The sequence below is a fragment of the Rana temporaria genome, chromosome 4, assembly GCF_905171775.1.
Source record: "Rana temporaria chromosome 4, aRanTem1.1, whole genome shotgun sequence".
Taxonomy (NCBI): Eukaryota; Metazoa; Chordata; class Amphibia; order Anura; family Ranidae; genus Rana; species Rana temporaria.
Window position 1 is genome coordinate 390,964,687 of NC_053492.1, and position 20,441 is coordinate 390,985,127.

Sequence of the window (20,441 nt, forward strand, 5' to 3'; positions counted from 1 at the left end):
AAAGATTACTGATGTCTGAATATTTCAAGATTGTTATGGACTTTTGCTCTAACTTTCTTATGCTCACGTAGAGAATTAACTTTTGGGTAAATGTTTCTGTTCTAATGGAATCAAAGTGCCAAAGTGAAGACTGCCAATAATTGCAAAGCAGGGCTGCACCAAGCGCTCAGGAGTTAGAATAAATTAAATGCGATGTACCATCATCAAATAGGATAAATATCAGGCAACAAGCGCTTAAAACTAAATAGCTTCATTGCACTATTAAATATGCCAACATCTCCAGACATATATTAGTTTAGATCTAAATTCCCTTTGAGTACATCTAGAGGCCAGTCTAGTGTTAAGTGAAGAGTTAAGCATCCCGCGCCGCGCTACAGCTGCAGTAATTGAGAGAATCCATCCGACATATATATGGCTATGCTTACCAACTACAGTACAAACAACCATTCATGCACTGCAGGGAACAGTAACTTTAGAACTGTTGACACGGCTTTACATTGCAGTTCTCTAAACACAAAATGTTTGTTTATACATCAAACGCGGCCCTGTGGCTTGAACTTGTTTCAACGCCAGGCCCTGTGCTTCTTGTTTCTACAAAAACTGACTCGAGGGCAGCTTCCTGATCTTCCAGCGTGGCTACGGAGGAGACGGTGCTCAGGGGCGCGATGTTGGGGAACGCTTGCTGTTCCTGTCTTTTCTCAGCCTCTCCTCCGGCTTTGCGTCCTCTTCTTTTGCCAAGGATTTTGATGTAGTTGGCAGGAACAAATCCTGTAGTTTGCCCATCCAAGCTTCCAAGCAGCCAGCCTCTTATTTTAGGTTGTTGTTCTAAAAACAAACACAGGTTATAAAGGTCACATGCTTACTTACGAACATTAAGTATTGAAGCAGATTCTTCTACCGATTAGTGTGCAAAGAGAAAAATAATCAATCACTTGTTGTAATCCCCAAGACATGAAATATGTACAAAGCATTAGAGCTGCAACCCCCCCCCCCCCCCCCCCCACAATCTCCAGGCTGGATGACCCGCAATTTTCGGGTCATTGACGGATCGGCACACACGTGATCCGTGGCACCGCAGAGCCGTTCCCCCCCCACATACATCTCTCGGCTGGCTCTGTCCATGGAACTCCGTCATTCCCCCCTCCTCCCCCGGCCACCGAGTCCGTCTCCTGTCCCTGCCGCCTATGTACACAGTGAGAGGGGTGAGCTCTGCTCTTCCCATCTCAGCTGTGACAGGAGTTCTAGCACAGTGCTAGGACTCCTGTTTTTGGAGGTGACAGGGTCAATAAAGAGAACATGTCACCTCCAATTGCTATCACACAGGGAATTGTTTTCTCCTGTGTGATAGCAATAAAGTTAAGTGAAAAAATAAAATAAAAATTATTAAATTAATAAAGTAAAGGTATAAAGGTTTACCATTTTAAAAAATCTTGAGAGAATAGTGATCTTTGTTCTAAGCAAAAGAATCGCGATTCTCATTTTACCCAGAATCGTGCAGCTCTACAAAGCATATCCTTCTATAGAGTGCATTTGTCTTAACCACTTAAGCCCCGGACCATTTTGCAGCTAAATGCCCAGGCCAGGTTTTGCGATTCGGCACTGCGTCGCTTTAACAGACAATTGCACGGTCGTGCGACGTGGCTCCCAAACAAAATTGGCGTTCTTTTTTTTCCACGAATAGAGCTTTCTTTTGGTGGTATTTTATCACCTCTGCGGTTTTTATTTTTTGCAATATAAACAAAAATAGAGCGACAATTTTGAAATAAAATCTATATTTTTTACTTTTTGCTATAATAAATATCCCCCAAAAACATATATAAAAATTTTTTTTTCCTCAGTTTAGGCCGATACGTATTCTTCTACCTATTTTTGGTAAAAAAATAAAAAAAATGCAATAAGCGTTTATCCATTGGTTTGCGCAAAATTTATAGCGTTTACAAAATAGGGGATAGTTTTATTGCATTTTTATTAACTTTTTTTTTTTTTTTACTACTATTGGCGGCGATCAGCGATTTTTTTTCGTGACTGCGACATTATGGCGGACACTTCGGCCAATTTTGACACATTTTTGGGACCATTGTCATTTTCACAGCAAAAAATGCATTTAAATTGCATTGTTTATTGTGAAAATGACAGTTGCAGTTTGGGAGTTAACCACAGGGGGCGCTGTAGGAGTTAGGGTTCACCTAGTGTGTGTTTACAACTGTAGGGGGGTGTGGCTGTAGGACTGACGTCATCGATCGAGTCTCCTTTATAAAAAGGATCACTCGATCGATACGCCGCCACAGTGAAGCACGGGGAAGCCGTGTTTACAGACCGTTCTTCAGCTCCGGGGAGCGATCGCGACTATAAACGAATAGCCGCGCCATCGTCCCGGATCGCTCCCCGAGGGAATCCGCCCGCCGCGGAGGGGGTCCCGATCGGACCCCGCTAGAAGGCAAGGACGTATATATACGCCCATCTGCCTGTCCGTGCCATTTTGCGGACATAAATAGTCGTGCGGCGGGCGTTAAGGGGTTAATTAAGAGTCACTTCTGCTGCTTCATTCCTCTCCTATCACCATGAATCACTTCCGACAAGTTTTACTGACACCAAGAGAAAAAAGGGTGACAGAGGAGGGATCTCCAGCTGACTGACAGCCTCAGCTCTGTTCCTATGTGAATGGGGTGTGTCCCTTCCCTCCAATCAGCTCTTAGAGCCCTCCTCACTGAGCTCTGCAGAGTAACTTCAGCTCTCTGCCCTCTCTTGACAGCTCAGACAAGCTTTATAAATTCTAGACTTTGAGACGACTGCAGATAAATGGGTACAACTTATGAAGGAGGATTTGTTTTCACCTCTGTGCATCATCTGAGGCCAGTCACTTCACTGGGTACATGTAAGGGTTTACAACCACTTTACCACAGTGAACCATTTATCCTGTTAGCAGGGAGCGTAGATCAGCAGACACCTCTCCTTCCTGTCGTATTACAGAGATGATCACTGCCCATCATCAAGAAGTCAGGAGCCAACAAGACATTTCCAGTCATGCAAGATGGACCAATAATCAGTAGACAAGGGGACCTAGGAACAGGAACCCTGTGACTCGGGTGGGAAGGATGAATAATCCTAGAAAATAACACACATACCTACACCAATTCTGAGAATGCGGTTTTGTCAGTGTATTTATTATTCTGAATAATGATTATGATCATTATTCACCCTCTGATCCTCTTTTCAATTTGAGCAGCCCATACAAATATGGCAACCCTATGACACACAGAATGTGAAAACATCTCCAGATCATACAAACTACCACCATCGTCTATTACACTTTCTCTCTGCTACAACACAGATAAGAGGGAGAAGATACAAATAAAAGAATTACCTTTGGGTGCCAGGTTTAGCATGTCGCCAGCATGGAAAGAAAGCTCCTCATCTGAAGTGGCTGCAAAGTCATATTCTGCTCTTCCCACAACATGGTCGCCTTCCCCACTTGCCCAGTCCAGGTTTTCTATTGAAGGCAAGAAATAAGAGTAACTAAGAGCACCTTCACAGTGGCTTAGGCAACATTAAAGCCCATGCGTTACGGTTGAGGGAACCCCTAAAACAAGCAAATCTCAACAGAATTACGTTTTGTGTGGACTTCACCTAGAAATAATAAAAAAAATTAAGTTACTGCTTCTTTAACCACTTCCATACTGGGCACTTAAACACTCTCCTGACCAGACCAATTTTCAGCTTTCAGGGCTCTCACACTTTGAATGACAATTACTCAGTCATGCAACACTGTACCCAAATGATTTTTTTGTCCTTTTTCCCCCCACAAATAGAGCTTTCTTTTGGTGGTATTTGATCACCTCTGTGTTTTTTATTTTTTGCGCTATTAATGAAAAAAGACCGAAAATTTAGAAAAAAAATGTTTTTTTCTTAGTTTCTGTGATAAAATTTTGCAAAATATTAATTTTTCTTCATAAATTTTGGCCACAATTTATACTGCTACATGTCTGATAAAAATAACCCAAATTTTGGGGAAATTATTTGGTCTGTGTGAAAGTTTTAGAGTCTACAAGCTATAGTGCAAATCATAATAAATTATCACATATGATCACACCTGATGTTTTGAAGGCCTATCTCATTTCTTGAGACCCTAACAAGCCAGGAAAGTACAAATGCCCCCCAAATAACCCCTTTTTGGAAAGTAGACATCCCAAGGTATTTAGTAAGAGGCATGGTGAGTTATTTGAAGTTGTAATTTTTTCCCAAAACACTTTGCAAAATTAAGATTTTTATTTTTTATTTAAAAAAATTCTCAAAAGTGTCATTGTAATAGTTTATTTCTCTCACATGGCATGTGCATACCACAAATGACACCCCAAAATACATTCTGCTACTCCTCCTGAGTAAAACGATACCCCATGTGTGAGACTTTTCCACTGCCTGGCTATATACCGATGCCCAACCTGCAGGGAGCGCCATCAGGGGTTTTAGGAGCATAAATTGCACATCTAACTAGTTGACAACCTATTACAATTTAGAAGGCCCTGGAACACCAGGACAATGGAATTACCCACAAAATGACCCCATTTTGGAAAGCTAACACCCTAACGTATAATCTATGAGGCATAATGAGTCTTTTCAACGGTTCATTTTTTTCCAGAAGTTTTTGGAATATGTGGAAAAAAAATGAAAAACGCATTTTTTTTACACAAAGTTGTCCATTGATAAGATATTTCCAACACATAGCATGTACATAGCAAAAATGACACCCCAAAATACATTCTGCTATTCCTCCTGAGTAAAACGATACCCCATGTGTGAGACTTTTTCACTGCCTGGCCACATACAGATGCCCAACATGCAGGGAGCGCCATCAGGGGTTTTAGGAGCATAAATTGCACATCTAACTAGTTGACAACCTATTACACGTTTGAAGGCCCTGGAACACCAGGACAATGGAATTACCCACAAAATGACCCCATTTTGGAAAGCTAACACCCCAACGTATAATCTATGAGGCATAATGAGTCTTTTCAACGGTTCATTTTTTTCCAGAAGTTTTTGGAATATGTGGAAAAAAAATGAAAAACGCATTTTTTTTACACAAAGTTGTCCATTGATAAGATATTTCCAACACATAGCATGTACATAGCAAAAATGACACCCCAAAATACATTCTGCTACTCCTCCTGAGTAAAACGATACCCCATGTGTGAGACTTCTACACAGCCTGACCACATATAGAGATCCAACATGCAAGGAACACCGTCAGGTGTTCCAGAGACACATAGCATGCACATACCAAGAATTACACCCCAAAATACATTATGCTGAGCAAAGCGTAAACAAAATATTACCTTGGTAATAGTAGCGCAGTTCTACACAGCAGGATAGCACTGGTCCAGGCAGCAGGCAGGGACTTGGTCAGCAACGTCCAGGCAGGGATACTGCAGGTGGTCAGTTCATGCAACAGGCAGAGGCATGATGGCATAGGTCCTACAGGCAGCAGGCAGAAGGAGGGCCTCGTTCAGGACAGAATGGGGACAGGGGTAGAGGCTTCTCCCACCCAAATCTCTTTGAAGCCTCCGGGCAACCAGACCCTAATCTAGCATGAGAAAACAAAAAAGTTTTCTTCATCCAGAAAAACTTTTCTGGCGCCCCTCACATATGTGAGACCCCTGTGTTCCCACTAGTCCAGTAGCAGGGTACAAGATCAGTCCATGAGGCAGGCAAAAACATGGTCAAACAGTCCGAGGTCAGTTCCAGATCAGGCAGAGGCAGTACAGAATCGTTAGGCAGAAGAATGGTCGAAAAACAGTCCAGGGTCAATTCCAAATCGGGCAGAGGTATTACAAAATCGTTGGGCAGAAGAATGGTCAAAAAACAGTCCAGGGTCAATTCCAAATCAGGCAGCGGTATTACAAAATCATTAGGCAGAAGGGTGGTCCAATAACAAGCAGGCAGTGGCATAAGGGGTGAGAAGGCAGGAACGGAGGATTACGTTTACCATACTAAACTAATACTTTAGTTTAGTATGGTAACGTTTGAAACAGTCAGTTACACAGAGGCCTGGTTGTGAAGGACACTCTGCACAATAATAAACTGTGTCCCGTCTGACTCCTCCACTGGTACACACTTTACATTTTTTTTGAGCTCGTCGGCCTGATGCTGTGGGAGGGATCTTATCCGGGAAGTGCCGTTCGGAGAGCCGACTTAAAACATCTGATCGGATGTTTTGGGGTAGGTTGGTTGGGAATATCAGGGAAGTGGTAATTTTCTCCAGGTAGCCAAGGAAGGGTAGGGGGTTTTGGGTTGATTTGCGGTAAACAATATGGGAGTTGTAGACGGCCAAATGAAAAAAATAAATTGCTACCTTTTTGTACCAATGGTACGTGCGTCTTGTGGCAAGGTATGGTTCCAACATTTGGTCGTTTAAGTCGACTCCCCCCATGAACGAATTGTAGTCCTGAATGCAGGTGGGTTTTTGGATGGTGGTGCCACGCCTTCTGCGGGTTTCAACAAAAGAATCGTTGTGGATGGAGGACAACATATATACGTCTATTCTGTCCCTCCACTTCACTGCCAGAACCTCCTTGTTGCGCAGACTCGCCGATTCCCCTTTCTTCAGCTTTGTATTCACAAAGCTTAGCGGAAAGCCTTTACGGTTCTTTCTGGCGGTGCCACATGCTGGCATCTTCTTTCGGTGCAGGTTGTGGAACAGAGGAAGAGACGTATAGAAGTTGTCCACGTACAGGTGGTATCCTTTATCAAGGAGGGGGTTGATGAGTTGCCAGACAACTTTCCCACTTGATCCCAAGTAGTCTGGGCAATCGGGGGGATTCAGCTGGGTGTCCTTCCCTTCGTACACCAAAAAGGAATACAGGTACCCTGTGGCTCGTTCGCAAAGTTTGTAGACCTTCACCCCATAGCGTGCCCTTTTGCTGGGTATAAATTGTTTGATTTTAAGTCGGCCACAAAATTTTACTAGGGACTCGTCGACACATACGTTTTGTTCCGGGGTATATATTTGGGGGAATAATTGCGAAAAGTAATCTAATAAGGGGCGAATTTTGAAAAGCCTGTCAAAATTGGGGTCATTTCGGGGAAGGCACTGTGTATTATCATTGAAGTGGAGGAACCTCATGATTATAAAATATCGGGATCTGGGCATTGTTGCGGAGAAAATTGGCATGTGGTAAATGGGGCGTTTTGACCAAAAGGAATGTTTTTCATTTTTTGGGTTGAGTCCCATGCAAAAAGTGAGGCCTAAAAAAATCCTGAACTCATCCACTGTAAGGTCTCTCCACTGGAAGGGACGGGCATAGGACGATGTGGGGTTCTTGATGATAAATTGTTGGGCATAAAGGTTGCACTGGGCCACAATGCTAGAAAGCAGTTCCTCAGGGAAAAATAAATCGAAAAATTGAATTGGGGAAAAATTGTCCGTGTTTACCTGGACTCCTGGCTGGGCAGTGAAAGGGGGAATGTTGGCTTCTCCGGAATTTGGAGGAAGCCACAGGGGGTACTGAAGGGCATAGGGAAGGCTGGCATGGGTCCTTGGCCTTTGTTGCTGGGGTACTGCGGTGCTGGTGGATGGCAATTCGGTAGAGGTGGATGGCACGACGGTACTGGTGGATGGCACTTCAGTATTGGTTGATGGCATGTCGGTGCTGGTGGATGGCATGTCGGTGCTGGTGGATGCCACTGCCTCCTCACCAGAGCACCTTCTTTTGGCGGGCTGACCATCTTCCCCCTCTGAACCTGTCGCTGTTCCACTGGTGTAGACTGGCTCATAGTCTACGTCCGAATCCGATTGGGAATCAGAAACAGGGAGCTCCACATTGCTCTCATCAGGTGCAGAAATAATCTGAAATGCCTCCTGTAAGGAATAGCGACGTTTTGACATTGCTGGCGGTGTGTGTGGCACAGATGTACACTGAGGTGGCACAGATGGGCAGAGATAGGGACTGAGGTGGCAGAGATGGGGACTGAGGTGGCAGAGATGGGGACTGAGGTGGTGGAACAGATGTACACTGATGAGGCAGCACAGATGTGTACTGATTGCACAGATGTGCACGGATGAGGCGGCACAGATGTGTACTGATTGCACAGATGTGCACGGATGAGGTGGCACAGATGTGCGCTGAGGCGGCACAGATGGGCACTGAGGTGTTACAGATGGGCCCTGATCACAGGTGGGCACAGGCGGTACTGATGGCAGAGGCGGTACTGATGGCACAGGTGGTACTGATGGCACAGGCAGTACTGATGGCACAGGCGGTACTGATGGCACAGGTGGTACTGATGGCACAGGTGGTACTGTGGCACGGGCGGTACTGATGGCACGGGCGGTACTGATGGCACGGGCGGTACTGATGGCACAGGCGTGGCACAGGTGGTACGGTGGCACGGGCGGTACGGTGGCACGGGCGGTACTGTGGCACGGGCGGTACTGTGGCACGGGCGGTACTGTGGCACGGGCGGTACTGTGGCACGGGCGGTACTGTGGCACGGGCGGTACTGGTGGCACGGGCGGTACTGGTGGCACGGGCGGTACTGGTGGCACAGGCAGTACTGGTGGCACAGGCGGGCACAGGTGGTACGGGCTGTACTGTGGCACGGGCTGTACTGTGGCACGGGCTGTACTGTGGCACGGGCTGTACTGTGGCACGGGCTGTACTGTGGCACGGGCTGTACTGTGGCACGGGCTGTACGGTGGCACGGGCTGTACGGTGGTACCAGGTGGGCACTGGTGGTACCAGGTGGGCACTGGTGGTACCAGGTGGGTACTGATTGGGCACTGATGGGCACTTTTTTAAACTTTTTTTAACTTTTTATATTATATGCACTTGTAGCACTGTATCAACTCACTCCCTCTCCACACACGCGGCGTCTGTGTGTGGAGAGAGAGACGGCAATGAGAGATGATCTCATATGTTTACATTTGAGATCATCCGTCATTGGCTGTCCAGATCGCGCTGTAAATAGCCGCTGTGATTGGCTATTTACCGCGATCTGTGTGCGGCTGTATCCAGGGGACGCGGTCAGCACATTAGTTCCCCGCTGTGCGCTCGTGAGCGCGCGCGGGGAACGAGCAAAGGGGAGGCCGTAAAAAGACGGCCTGTTAGAAATTCACAGCCGCGCTGAGGCCGTACAAAGTCGTACGGCCGTCAGCAACTGGTTAAAGTAAAAGTACTAAGGCCCGGATTCACGTAGAGCAGCACATCTTTAGACCGGCGTAGTGCATCTCATATGCGCTACGCCAACGTAAATCAGTGAGGCAAGAACAGTATTCACAAAGAATTCGCTCCCAAACTTGTGCTGGAGTAACGTAAATTGGCCAGCGTAAGCCCGCCTAATTCAAAGTAGGAAGGTAATGGGCGTGATCTATTAAAATGAAGCGTGACCCCATGTAAATGAAGGGCCGAACGAACGGCGCATGCTCAGAATCACGTCTAAGATACGACGACGGCTCAATGCCTACGACGTGAGGTAACCTACGCCCAGCCCCATTCACGTACGACTTACGTAAACGACGTAAAAACGACGTAAAATACAGAGTATGGGTTTTGTAGGTCTTTTTGTACCCAAAGGGGCATGGCGAGATGGAAGAGAGTCGGCTGGCACAATGCAGGGACTGTAATCTGTCCAAAGAAACATGACAAATATGCAGAGAATCCCGCCTTAGTCTAATTGGCCGCTTGTTGCAAGCCTGAAATAGAGCTAGAATAGGATTAGGAGATCCGTGTTCAGGGTGCAGAGTATAGGTTAAAGTGTTGCTAAACCTAAAAATGTTTTTTTTACCTTACTGCACGGTTTGCATTAAATTGGATGTAAACTCACTCTCATCCTTCTAAACTACTGCCATAGTGCTAATCTATAAGGATATAGACGTCTTCTGCATGTATCCTTACTTGTCAAATGTCTCTCCTCTGTCTGTTATAAGAACTGAAAAACTGCAGATTCTGTGAGTGGGCCTGTTGTATGAAGCTAGGTGGGTGGAGTCGTGATGTCAGTAGACTCCCCGCCCTCCTCTACACTCCCCTTGTCAACATGCATTTTGTCCTGTGTATTCCTTACACTAAATTCTGCTATGATCACTAACATCCAGTCAAAATCCAGAAAAGTAACCACATGACTTCAGAAAAGGAGTGGGGGTGGGAATTAAAAGATAATGCCTGTCTCCAGGCTAATGCATGAGATATGTAAATAAATGGTCATTCACAGCAAGGGGCGGAACGGACTAAGGTTTTTCTCTGTAAGTCCGTTTTATTTCACTTAACAATAAGAGGATTGCTCAGAGCCGGATTAATTCTGTGTGGCAAGACTGGGCACAGATGATAGGAAATCTTATACTGTACATTGCGACATCAAAAAAATAAATAATAATTTCAGGTTTACATCCGCTTTAGGGTAAAGAAATAAAATAAAAAAATCGGTGTCCCTGTCCCAGCCCTTTCCTGTGTCAAGGGGAAGAGAGGGGAGAAGATATCAGCGCGATGCACGGCTGCATCTTGTCTCCCCTTACTTCAGCAGCAGGATCGGGGCCACTCTGTGCAATACTACTGCACAGAGCAGGTTAGCATAATATGTTTTTTTAATTTTAATTAAAAAAAAAAATTGACTTTAGTAACACTTTATCCATTTAAGGACCGCCCACTGCATATATACTGCAGCAGGGTGGCCCTATTGCACGAAACGACATACCTGTATGTCATTTCATGCACGAGACACTGCAAGCTCAAGCCTGCTGCACAGCAGGGGAGCCAGTGTCCGCCGGCCAACCGCGATCGCTCCTGCTGCTGTCAGAGTCAGTGAGCCAATAAGGAGATAGACTGGGGGCCGAGCCGCAACTCAGTGTCTGAATGGACACACAGAGCTGCAGCCCCTCCTGGGGGCACTCGGCAGGAGGGAGGGGCCAGGAGCGCCAGCGAGGGACCAGAAAAGAAGAGGATCTGGGCTGCTCTTTGCAAAACCACTGCACAGAGCAGGCAAGTATAACATGTTTGTTATTTAAAAAACAAACAAGACTTTAGTATCAAAAGTGCAAGTACAGCCGTCATATTTGTGTAGACCAGGGGGTCTCCAAACTTTTCAAGTAAAGGGCAAGTTTACCGTCCTTCAGACTTTAGGGGGGGGCCAGATTGTGGCCAACTGGGGTAGAAAATGACCTAACATCAATGAGACATTGCCTCAAGGTTGTTGGTCAGTGGAAGAAATAGTGCCCCACCACTGGGAGGAATATTCCCCCCCGAGGGGGGGTCACAGTTTGGAGACCCCCGGTGTAGACAATGGTTATGGAACAGTAAGTATTTTCCACCCTGATACCCAATATTCCCCTGGAAGGGCAGAGCAAACACACTCCCAGTTCACTTCCTGGGTTTTGGTTTTATAAGAACGATGGCATTGGATACATTTTTATGTTATTTTCCCTCTACAGTTTTCTGGAAAGATCAACTTTTACTACCCTTCATGAAAATGATAAAAAGTTATACAGAGTATTAACCACTTAAGGACCGCCTCCTGCACATTAACGTCGGCTCCCGCGACCCAGTTCGAAGCTCCGTGACCGCGGACCCGATCGCCGCTGGAGTCCCGCGATCGGTCCCCGGAGCTGAAGAACGGGGAGAGCTGTGTGTAAACACAGCTTCCCCATTCTTCACTGTGGCGCTATCATCGATCGTGTGTTCCCATTTATAGGGAAACACAATCGATGACGTCACACCTACAGCCACACCCCCCTACAGTTTGAAACACAAATGAGGTCACACATAACCCCTTCAGTGCCCCCTTGTGGTTAACTCCCAAACTGCAATTGTAATTTTCACAGTAAACAATGCATTATAAATGCATTTTTTCTGTGAAAATGAGAATGGTCCCAAAAATGTGTCAAAATTGTCCGAAGTGTCCGCCATAATTTCGCAGTCATGAAAAAAAAAAAAAAAAAAAAAAAAAAAAAAAAAACGCTGATCGCCGCCATTGGTAGTAAAAAAATAAAATAATAAAAATGCAATAAAACTATCCCCTATTTTGTAAACGCTATAAATTTTGCGCAAACCAACCGATAAACGCTTATTGCGATTTTTTTTTATCAAAAATAGGTAGAAGAATACTTATCGCCCTAAACGGAGGAAAAATTATTATTTTTTTATATATTTTGAGGAATATTTATTATAGCAAAAAGTAAAAAAATATTGAATTTTTTTCAAAATTGTCGCTCTATTTTTGTTTATAGCGCAAAAAATAAAAACCGCAGAGGTGATCAAATACCACCAAAAGAAAGCTCTATTCGTGGGAAAAAAAGGACGCCAATTTTGTTTGGAAAACACGTCGCACGACCGCGCAATTGTCAGTTAAAGCGACGCAGTGCCGATTGGCAAAAACTGGCCGGGTCCTTTAGCTGCCTAAAAGGCCCGGGTCTTAAGTGGTTAAACACTGCACTCTATAACTGCTCATTTCCTATTTACCTTCAGTACTTTCTTCATTGCCCGAAGACAGCAACTTCCAGATGAGGTAGGGGCCACCGAGGATGACAGCAAAGAATAAGAAAATTGGCCACGATTTGGTTGAGTTGGTGGCATCATTCTCTGAGCCAAGACCAGCCACAGTACCTGCACTCTCAGTCCACAAATCCTCATTCTCCGAACCTCTCCGTAGACCCAGAAGTCTCTGCAAACGTCGGTACAGGAAGCCGATTGTTCTGACCAGTGCAAATGCAGAAAACACTTTAGTAAAGTGAATCTTTAGCCGAGAAAAGTGGTTTGCCACATCCAGTACTGCCCTGAAGCTATTATAAACAGCTGAGAAAGTAGCATCCATCATCATGCTGACTGAGGCAAAAGCTTGAACGATGCTCTCGATGGACTGGAACGCTCCGCGGCTGCTTTCTTCAGCTTGACGGACAAATCTGCTGGGAGTGGCATCATCTGTCTGGAATCGGTTATAACCAATCGCATTGCCGTAGCCATGGTTGTATGGGCTGTAGCCACCGTACATCGAACTGCCATATGAGCCATAAGAGCCAAAACTAGGCGAGAAAGAACTGTACGCAGGTCGGTAGGCATTAAGTGAACTTGTTCTGGTTTGCTGAGAAGGTCTGGGTAGTACCGGTGGTGGAACCCTGGTAAGAGCTGGCGGTCCTGGCCTGGTAATAGTGGTCCTCAAGTCAGCCGACCTAAGAAAAAAACACAAAATGTAACTTGACAACAAAATAGACAAAGTTTTCACACATATATTGTCTGTTTATGCGTTTCCCTGGAAACATACAAGCAGATTTAGGCCTTGTTTAGATTTGCAGTTATGGGTGGGGCTGCATTATTACCCCCCTTTTGAGGTTTCAAGATCCGTGGATTGGAGTGTACACATGCTGCGATTGCTTTACAAAAATTATGCGTTACAAAAATGATCCCCCCTTTAATGAGTCGCACTTAGCGAACAGTACTGCCTGCCAAATACAACCGCACCTTAGAACTTTAGGCCAAAAATAAAAAAAATGGACAAATAGGCATGAATTTTAATGCAGAAGAAATTCTGTCGCTTGTGCATAAATTTACTTACCTGGCTGCCAGCCTGCCCATGTGCACGTGCGGCTCACTGTACACATTTGGCAATGCTGAATCTGACTAAACTCCCATGCATGGGTAAAAATGACATCATCCCTGGCCAGCCAATGAAATCGTGTGGCGATCGAGACCCAGAAGCCAACAACCGGAAAAGGTCAGTGGCCGTGCGGGAAGCTGCTGTAAAAATGTCAAGAAACTTCCAGTGTTAATGAGGCCTAAAGGTAACTACAACGTTGCTGTTTGGCTTATTATCACATACAGGATTTCCAAGGAAGATTCCCTTTACCTCCCTACTGGATATTGTAGTAAAATAACTAACGGGGGAGTGGTTGCTCTAGTAAACCCTACAAACTGACAGACAATGGAAATCATAGGCCAAAGGCACAGAGATAATCAGAGCCACTCTATACTAGAGGTCGACCGATATGGGTTTTCCTGTGGCCGATGCCGATATTTAGAAATCGGGGCGGCCGATGGCGGATATATGATGCCGATTTTTGCGCCGATATTTTAGGCCTATTTTTTTTGGTGGCACTGGCTCGTGGCACTGGAAGATGGCACTAGCAGAAGGCACTGATTGGCAGGTGGCACTTATTGGCACTGGCAGGTTGCACTGGATGGCACTGAAAGATAGTACTAGCATATGGCACTGATTGGCAGGTGGCACTTATTGACACTGGCAGGTGGCACTAATTGGCAGATGGCACTGGCAGGTGCCACTAACAGGTGACACTGGTTGGCACTGACTGGCAGGTTGCACTGGATGGCACTGAAAGATAGTACTAGCAGATGGCACTGATTGGCAGGTGGCACTAATTGGCAGATGGCACTGGCAGGTGCCACTAACAGGTGACACTGGTTGGCACTGACTGGCAGATGGCACTGGTTGGCATTGGCAGGTGGCACTGATGGCTTTAGTTGGCACTGGTAGGTGGCACTGGATGGTGGCACTGGCATTGGCAGATGGCACTGGACGGCAAGTGGCACTGGCAGAAAAAAATAGGCACTGGCAAAAAAAAAATAGTGTCACCCCCCTCTCCCTCCTCAGTACAGACCCCCCTCTCCCTCCTCAGTACAGACACCCCCCCCCTGCCCTCCGTAGTACAGACACCAGAGAGCGGTGTGTGTCCCACGAGCGTGGGCCCCTCCTCCTCTGTGGGTGTAAACAGAGAGGAGGGCCGCCGCGCTGGGTGTACCAAGATGGCCGCGGCTCCGGAGCTAGGCCGAAGCCGTGGCCTTTCCTGATGCTGTGACCGCGGCGGCAATCCGCGGATTGCCGCCGTGGTCAAAGCATCAGGAAAGGCTGCAGCTTCGGCCTAGCTCCGGAGCCGTGTCACCGCTAGCGGCCATGTTAAATAATAAATATCAACCTAATTTGGATAAAAATCGGCTCATGCCGATTTCTTCAAAACGGCCAGATAACGGCCGATATATCGGTCGACCTCTACTCTATACCTTGTGATCACTGGGATAGCTAATCCCAGTGAGTGTTTCCATCGGAAAGCCCACCCCTTCCTCTCACAAGGCTGGGTTCACACTAGTGCGATGTGGGAAACCCTGCGAATCCTGTGCTGGTTCCCGCATCACACCTGAATTGCAGACAGTGCACGCTGACATTTGCAAACCCCTGCAGGTGTCAGTGTAAAGTTAATGATGCCCCCAGATCTGTTCGCAGACTGCAGTGCGAACTGTGAAACGCTACAGGAATGGGTGAACACCCTTGCCATCCGATTCCAGTGCGGACCCAAAAAAAAGAGGCCTTGTACCATTTTGGTCCGAATTCAGCCTGGCAAACCGTATGGCTGAATTCGCATCACACAGGCATCACCTGATCTGCACAGACACGTGGTGCGAATCACATGCAATGTCTGTGTTTGCACCTGTGTGATCGAGGAAGATTGAGGTGGTTAAAGGGAAAAGCTCAGAAATCTATGCTGCAATAACTTTAGTGGCTGTGCGAGTTCTGAGCTTGTATCTGAAATCAGAATGATAAGACAGCCTGTCCTTACAGGAAAAGATAAGAGAATTTAATAAGTAACTATGGCAGAATCTCCTCAATTGCCATTCCATGTCAGCATGACCGGTATTATGTTTAAACTTCACTCTGCAATAAAGTGTACAAGCAGCTAAAACTTAGTTTTGATTACAGTATGGAAGGGATGAAGTCCTATCAGGTCATTTCTTGATGTCCGTGTCCTGCTGAGATTTTCAGGCACAGCAATGTGTTTTTTTCAACAACTTCAACAAGCTGAAAAAACACAAAGGTTTACAACACCTATAATGGCTCATTAAGGCTCCTTTTAGACTTACAGTTGGGGGGGGGGGGGGGGTTTGCCGCCTGCTAACCGCACCCCCTTCAGCTGCTATAGGCAGTGACTGGAGATGTTCATATGCCGTGGCAAAGTTCACCCGACATGTAGCGATTGGCGGGCTACACATTCGATTAAATAGAAAAGAGCCACTAAGGCCCAACAACCTGACGATTGTTGCATCGCTTCCTCACTGCTTCTCAGTAGCCTCTGAAGTGCGATCTGAATGAGAATCGGCCTTCAGAGGCGAGAGCGATTTAGTCGCATGTCTCAGGCCCGGTTCACACTTATGCAGGTTATGGTAGATGCTTTTTCACACACGTTTTTGATGCGGTTTTGGAAATTTGTTTTATAGGTAGGCAACTCCTATCCTCGTATGGATTAGTGGTTTTAAATGGGAGGACACAAAGGATCCCCTCCACATCTTTCCAAATAACCGTTCTGTTCCTTTGGCGTAAGTTGTTACTACACACTAATGTAGGTATCACATTACAATACAATTGTACTTTTAGGCCCCATTCACACCTGAGCATTTTGTAGCTAGAAGCCTCAAGCTACAAAACGCTGGAGGGGGGGAATCAATTATTCTCTATGGAGAAAGTTCACAGAAGGCAAACACCTGACGCACAAAAAAAGTTCTGGAGCTTTTTAAAGTAGCTCAATTCGGGCGTTTTTCTTCTTTTTACATTGGTGACCCTTTGACCTGTTACATAGGCAGGTAATTCTAATCAGCACTCAAAAGAATGCAAACATGTAATAAAAACATTAGTGCAATATATAGGCAAAGCAAACATTTTGGGAGGTGTATGTTGTCTTGCAGGACAAACCAGCAGAAACACAAAAAATGCATTCTATTGAAGTCTATGGCAGGGTTCGACAAAGTCCGGGCGCCCGGTCGCAATTGTGACTAGAATTAGCGACCTGGTGCCCGGGGAAGCTTAGGCCTGCAGAAGGCCGCGGCCTCAATTGCATGCAGGGGCGCACAGAGACACATGATACCCCATCCTGTGTCTCCGTGCGCCCTCACCTCCCCCGCATTTGATCGCTTCGGGGCGCGCCGGTCGGTAATTGAGGCAGCGGCTTTGCGGCCTTCTGCAGGCCTAAGCTTCCTTCTGTGATCTGGCACCATCTCGTGGTGGCCCTTGGCATGACAAGTAAACCAGCAATTCTAATGGAGGTTCCCCAGTGTTTTCACTGCCATCTCCTTCCCTCTAATTAGAGCCCCCAAACATTATATATATTTTTTATTCTAACACCCTAAAGAATAAAATGGCGGTCGTTGCAATACTTTCTGTCACACCGTATTTGCGCAGCGGTCTTACAAGCGCACTTTTTTTAATTAAAAAATAAGACAACAGTAAAGTTATCCCAATTTTTTTTTAGATTGTGAAAGATAATGTTGGGCCGAGTAAATTGATACCCAACATGTCACTCTTCAAAATTGCGTCCGCTCGTGGAATAGCAACAAGCTTTTACCCTTTTAAATCTCCATAGGCAACGTTTAAAAAAAAATCTACATGTTGCATGTTTTGAGTTACAGAGGAGGTCTATTGCTAGAATTATTGCTCTCGCTCTACCAATCGCGGCGATACCTCACATGTGTGGTTTGAATACCGTTTACATATGCGGGCGCTACTCACGTATGCGTTCGCTTCTGCGCGCGAGCTCAGAGGGACGGGCCGCGTTTTCTGGCTCCTAACTCTTTTAGCTGGCTCCTAGATTCCAATCAAATCTGTCAAACCCTGGTCTATGGAACCAAATACGCAACCTGCTGTGGGCAAAAAAGTACCTGACCCTTTCCAAAAAAAAAACAAAAAAAACACACACACCAGTGTAAAATGCACAGATGTGAATGTGACTGATAGGAAACCATATAAAAAAGGAACTGTAGTTCGTTTCTGCGAAACTGAAAACATCTTGGAAAATGCATAGGTGTGAACCAGGCATAAATCTACACTTAGGCTGGTGTGTTTTAAATTGGTAGTAACACCTTTAAACCCCCCCCCCCCCAGGCTAAAATCACAATGTGCTAGTATGCGTCAAATACTAGCTCATTATGAAATACTTCCCTTAAAATGAAGCAGTGCAGCGGCACGCTATCACCACTGACAGGCCGTTCAGCTTTTCCCAGTCTTCCTTCCGGGTTCACGGGCTCCGGCTGACTGACTGGCCAGACCATGTTGACGTCACTCCCGCGCAGCACAGAGCTCTTAAAAGCAGGGGTCTCAAACTGGCAGCTATTGCAGAACTACAAGTCCCACGAGGCATTGCAAGGCCGACCGTTACAAGCATAGCTCCCACAGGCAGAGGTATGGTGGGACTTGTAGTTCTGCAACAGCTGGAGGGCTGCCCATTTGAGACCCCTGTCTTAAAGTGTTACTAAACCCAGTAATATGAAAATAGTTCATCCCCCCCACAGTGTGATGGCACCCACTACAACTCTGCTTCCTGGTGTCCCTCCTCTGGCGGGTTTTACCAGGGTGCGGTCCAACCCCCTGCACCCCCATAGCGACACTACCGGATTGAGCTGCACGATTAATCGGCAAGAACCGGTATCACAATTTTTTTCCCGTTGCGATCTTGACAAAGGGTTTCCCGATCTTTGGTATAAAAAATAATTTTCTCTCTGCTCTCAGCCTCAAAAGTCAGTCTGTGCCAAGTTTTAAAACATTCTAATCAGTGGAATGTTGAGGCTAAACATTGTATCCATTTGTCTTTTACATCAAAGGAATAGACATCTGTATGTAAATTAGAAACGTTTAACCACTTAAACACCAAACCTTTTGCTGACAGTCGTTCTTTTCAAGTTAAAATATTTTTTCTAGAAAATTACTTGGAACTCCCAAACACATTTTAGTAGAGACCCTAGAGCAGGGATATGCAATTGGCGGACCTCCAGCTGTTGCAGAACTACAATTCCCATGAGGCATAGCAAGACTCGACAGCCACAAGCATGACACCCAGAGGCAGAGGTATGATGGGACTTGTAGTTTTGCAACAGCTGGAGGTCCGCTAATTGCATATCCCTGCCCTAGAGACTAAAATGGTGGTTGTTACAATATTTTATGTCGCACTGTATTTGCACAGCGATCTTTCAAATGCAATTTTTGGGGAATAAATAACTTTAATGAATTTAGAAAAAAAAATAAAGTAAAGTTTGCCCAATTTATTTTTTTGTACAATGTGAACGATTTTACGCCGCAAGGATCGTGATCTTTATTCTAAGCATAAAAAAATTGTGATTCTCATTTCGGCCAGAAACGTGTAGCTCTACTACCAGACTAAAATAACTTGCGTGCAGTGCCCATACCACCTGACCTCTGTACTGCATTGCCCTGGATCGGAGCCGGTGTCTTGTCAATCTAGTTCCCCTATCGAGATGGTTCCCTGCTTGACTGCGCAGGCGCAGACATAGCCCACGGAAATCTCCAAACCTCAGGCGGCATCCAGGCTCATTCCTTAACATTCCCGTGGATTGGAGGATGCTAAAAAGAGCCAGGAGGCCGAGCGAGCGGAGTAAAGCAAGGACGTGAGGCCAACTGGCCACTAACAGGAAATTCCACGTCGCCCTGGACCTCTTGCTACAGCTGCTCAGGTTCGGCCATTTCCGACGGCTCGGATTGCGCCTGCGCAGTCAAGACGGGAACCATATCGATAGGAGGAACCATATCGTCAGCCCTGATGGGGCCCCCATGAGCACCTGGAGCCCCTGGGCAGTGCCCAGGGCTACCCGCTCGGTAAGACGGCCCTGAGTTATACTATCCCGCACCGGCCAATGAAGAGATCTGAAGACCAGCACTCAGAAGAAGATGAAGGCAAGGGACAGGGAGCACCGACGCAAAGGTTTAGCTCCGTTTTGGTGCCCAGCCGCTGTACAAATGTGTTTATAGAGCTCCAGGGTTCCGCACTTACCATTACCCCCCACTTTCTGGTGCCATTGGAAGGCTATATTCAATGTTATTGACTTTACCTGTCAGTGGTCATAATGTTATGACTGAGTGGTGCGTTTCAGTGAGGCGTGCGCCTGTGTACAGGCCTGGGAGAAATATATATATATATATATATATATATATATATATATATATATATATATATATATATATATACACACACACACACAGGCCTATGGGCTTCCCTGTGGCCTGTCCAGTGCTCAGGCTCTATACACAGTCTATGGTGACAGGTGCACACTTCCCCGTGTCTGCTCTTTGGACTTCACCCCCCAGCATGGCCTCTTCCTCCTCCCGCCTTCCCTCCTCACAACCCCCCCAGAACCCAACACACTCACTGGAAAGAGCTGCCTGGGATGCCCCCCAGGACCCTCCGGGTCTCCCACGGTTTAGGAGGAGCAGGCTGAGCCGCCATCCCGCTCTACCGCAAAGCCATACACAGGCCAGGCCAATCGCCAGCCGACAACCTCTTCAGAACTATTTCGAGGCTCCCCGATCACTTCACTCCCTGCCTTGCCATCCACAGGCATTACTAGTCGCTAGCGTCAGACCAGACCAATCACACATCGAACACTATCCACCAACAATTGCTTTTTGCCCAGAAATAATACAGAACTCTGCATGTTATATTAATGATTTAAGCA

General features: G+C 46.2%; 1 protein-coding gene across 1 annotated transcript; it reads right to left on the minus strand.

The window, feature by feature from the left end:
- Nucleotides 1-234: 234 nt before the first annotated feature.
- Nucleotides 235-20,304, minus strand: PEX13 (peroxisomal biogenesis factor 13). Its single transcript, XM_040351143.1, has 4 exons — nt 20,136-20,304; nt 12,444-13,150; nt 3,365-3,490; nt 235-825 (listed from the first exon to the last, which is right to left on the minus strand). The coding sequence occupies exons 1-4, from the start codon at nt 20,210-20,212 to the stop codon at nt 527-529; spliced, it is 1,209 nt and encodes a 402-aa protein (XP_040207077.1). The 5' UTR covers nt 20,213-20,304; the 3' UTR covers nt 235-526.
- Nucleotides 20,305-20,441: the final 137 nt, after the last annotated feature.

What these genes read in the sequence shown, in the direction of transcription:
- PEX13 (XM_040351143.1), bottom strand. Translation starts at nt 20,212, where the DNA reads ATGGCGGCTCAGCCTGCTCCTCCTAAACCGTGGGAGACCCGGAGGGTC. An exon ending in ATCCCAGGCAGCTCTTTCCA is followed by an intron (nt 13,151 to 20,135) that starts GTGAGTGTGTTG and finishes TTTTTTTCTTAG; the next exon opens with GTCGGCTGACTTGAGGACCA. An exon ending in GCTAAACCTGGCACCCAAAG is followed by an intron (nt 826 to 3,364) that starts GTAATTCTTTTA and finishes GTTTGTTTTTAG; the next exon opens with AACAACAACCTAAAATAAGA.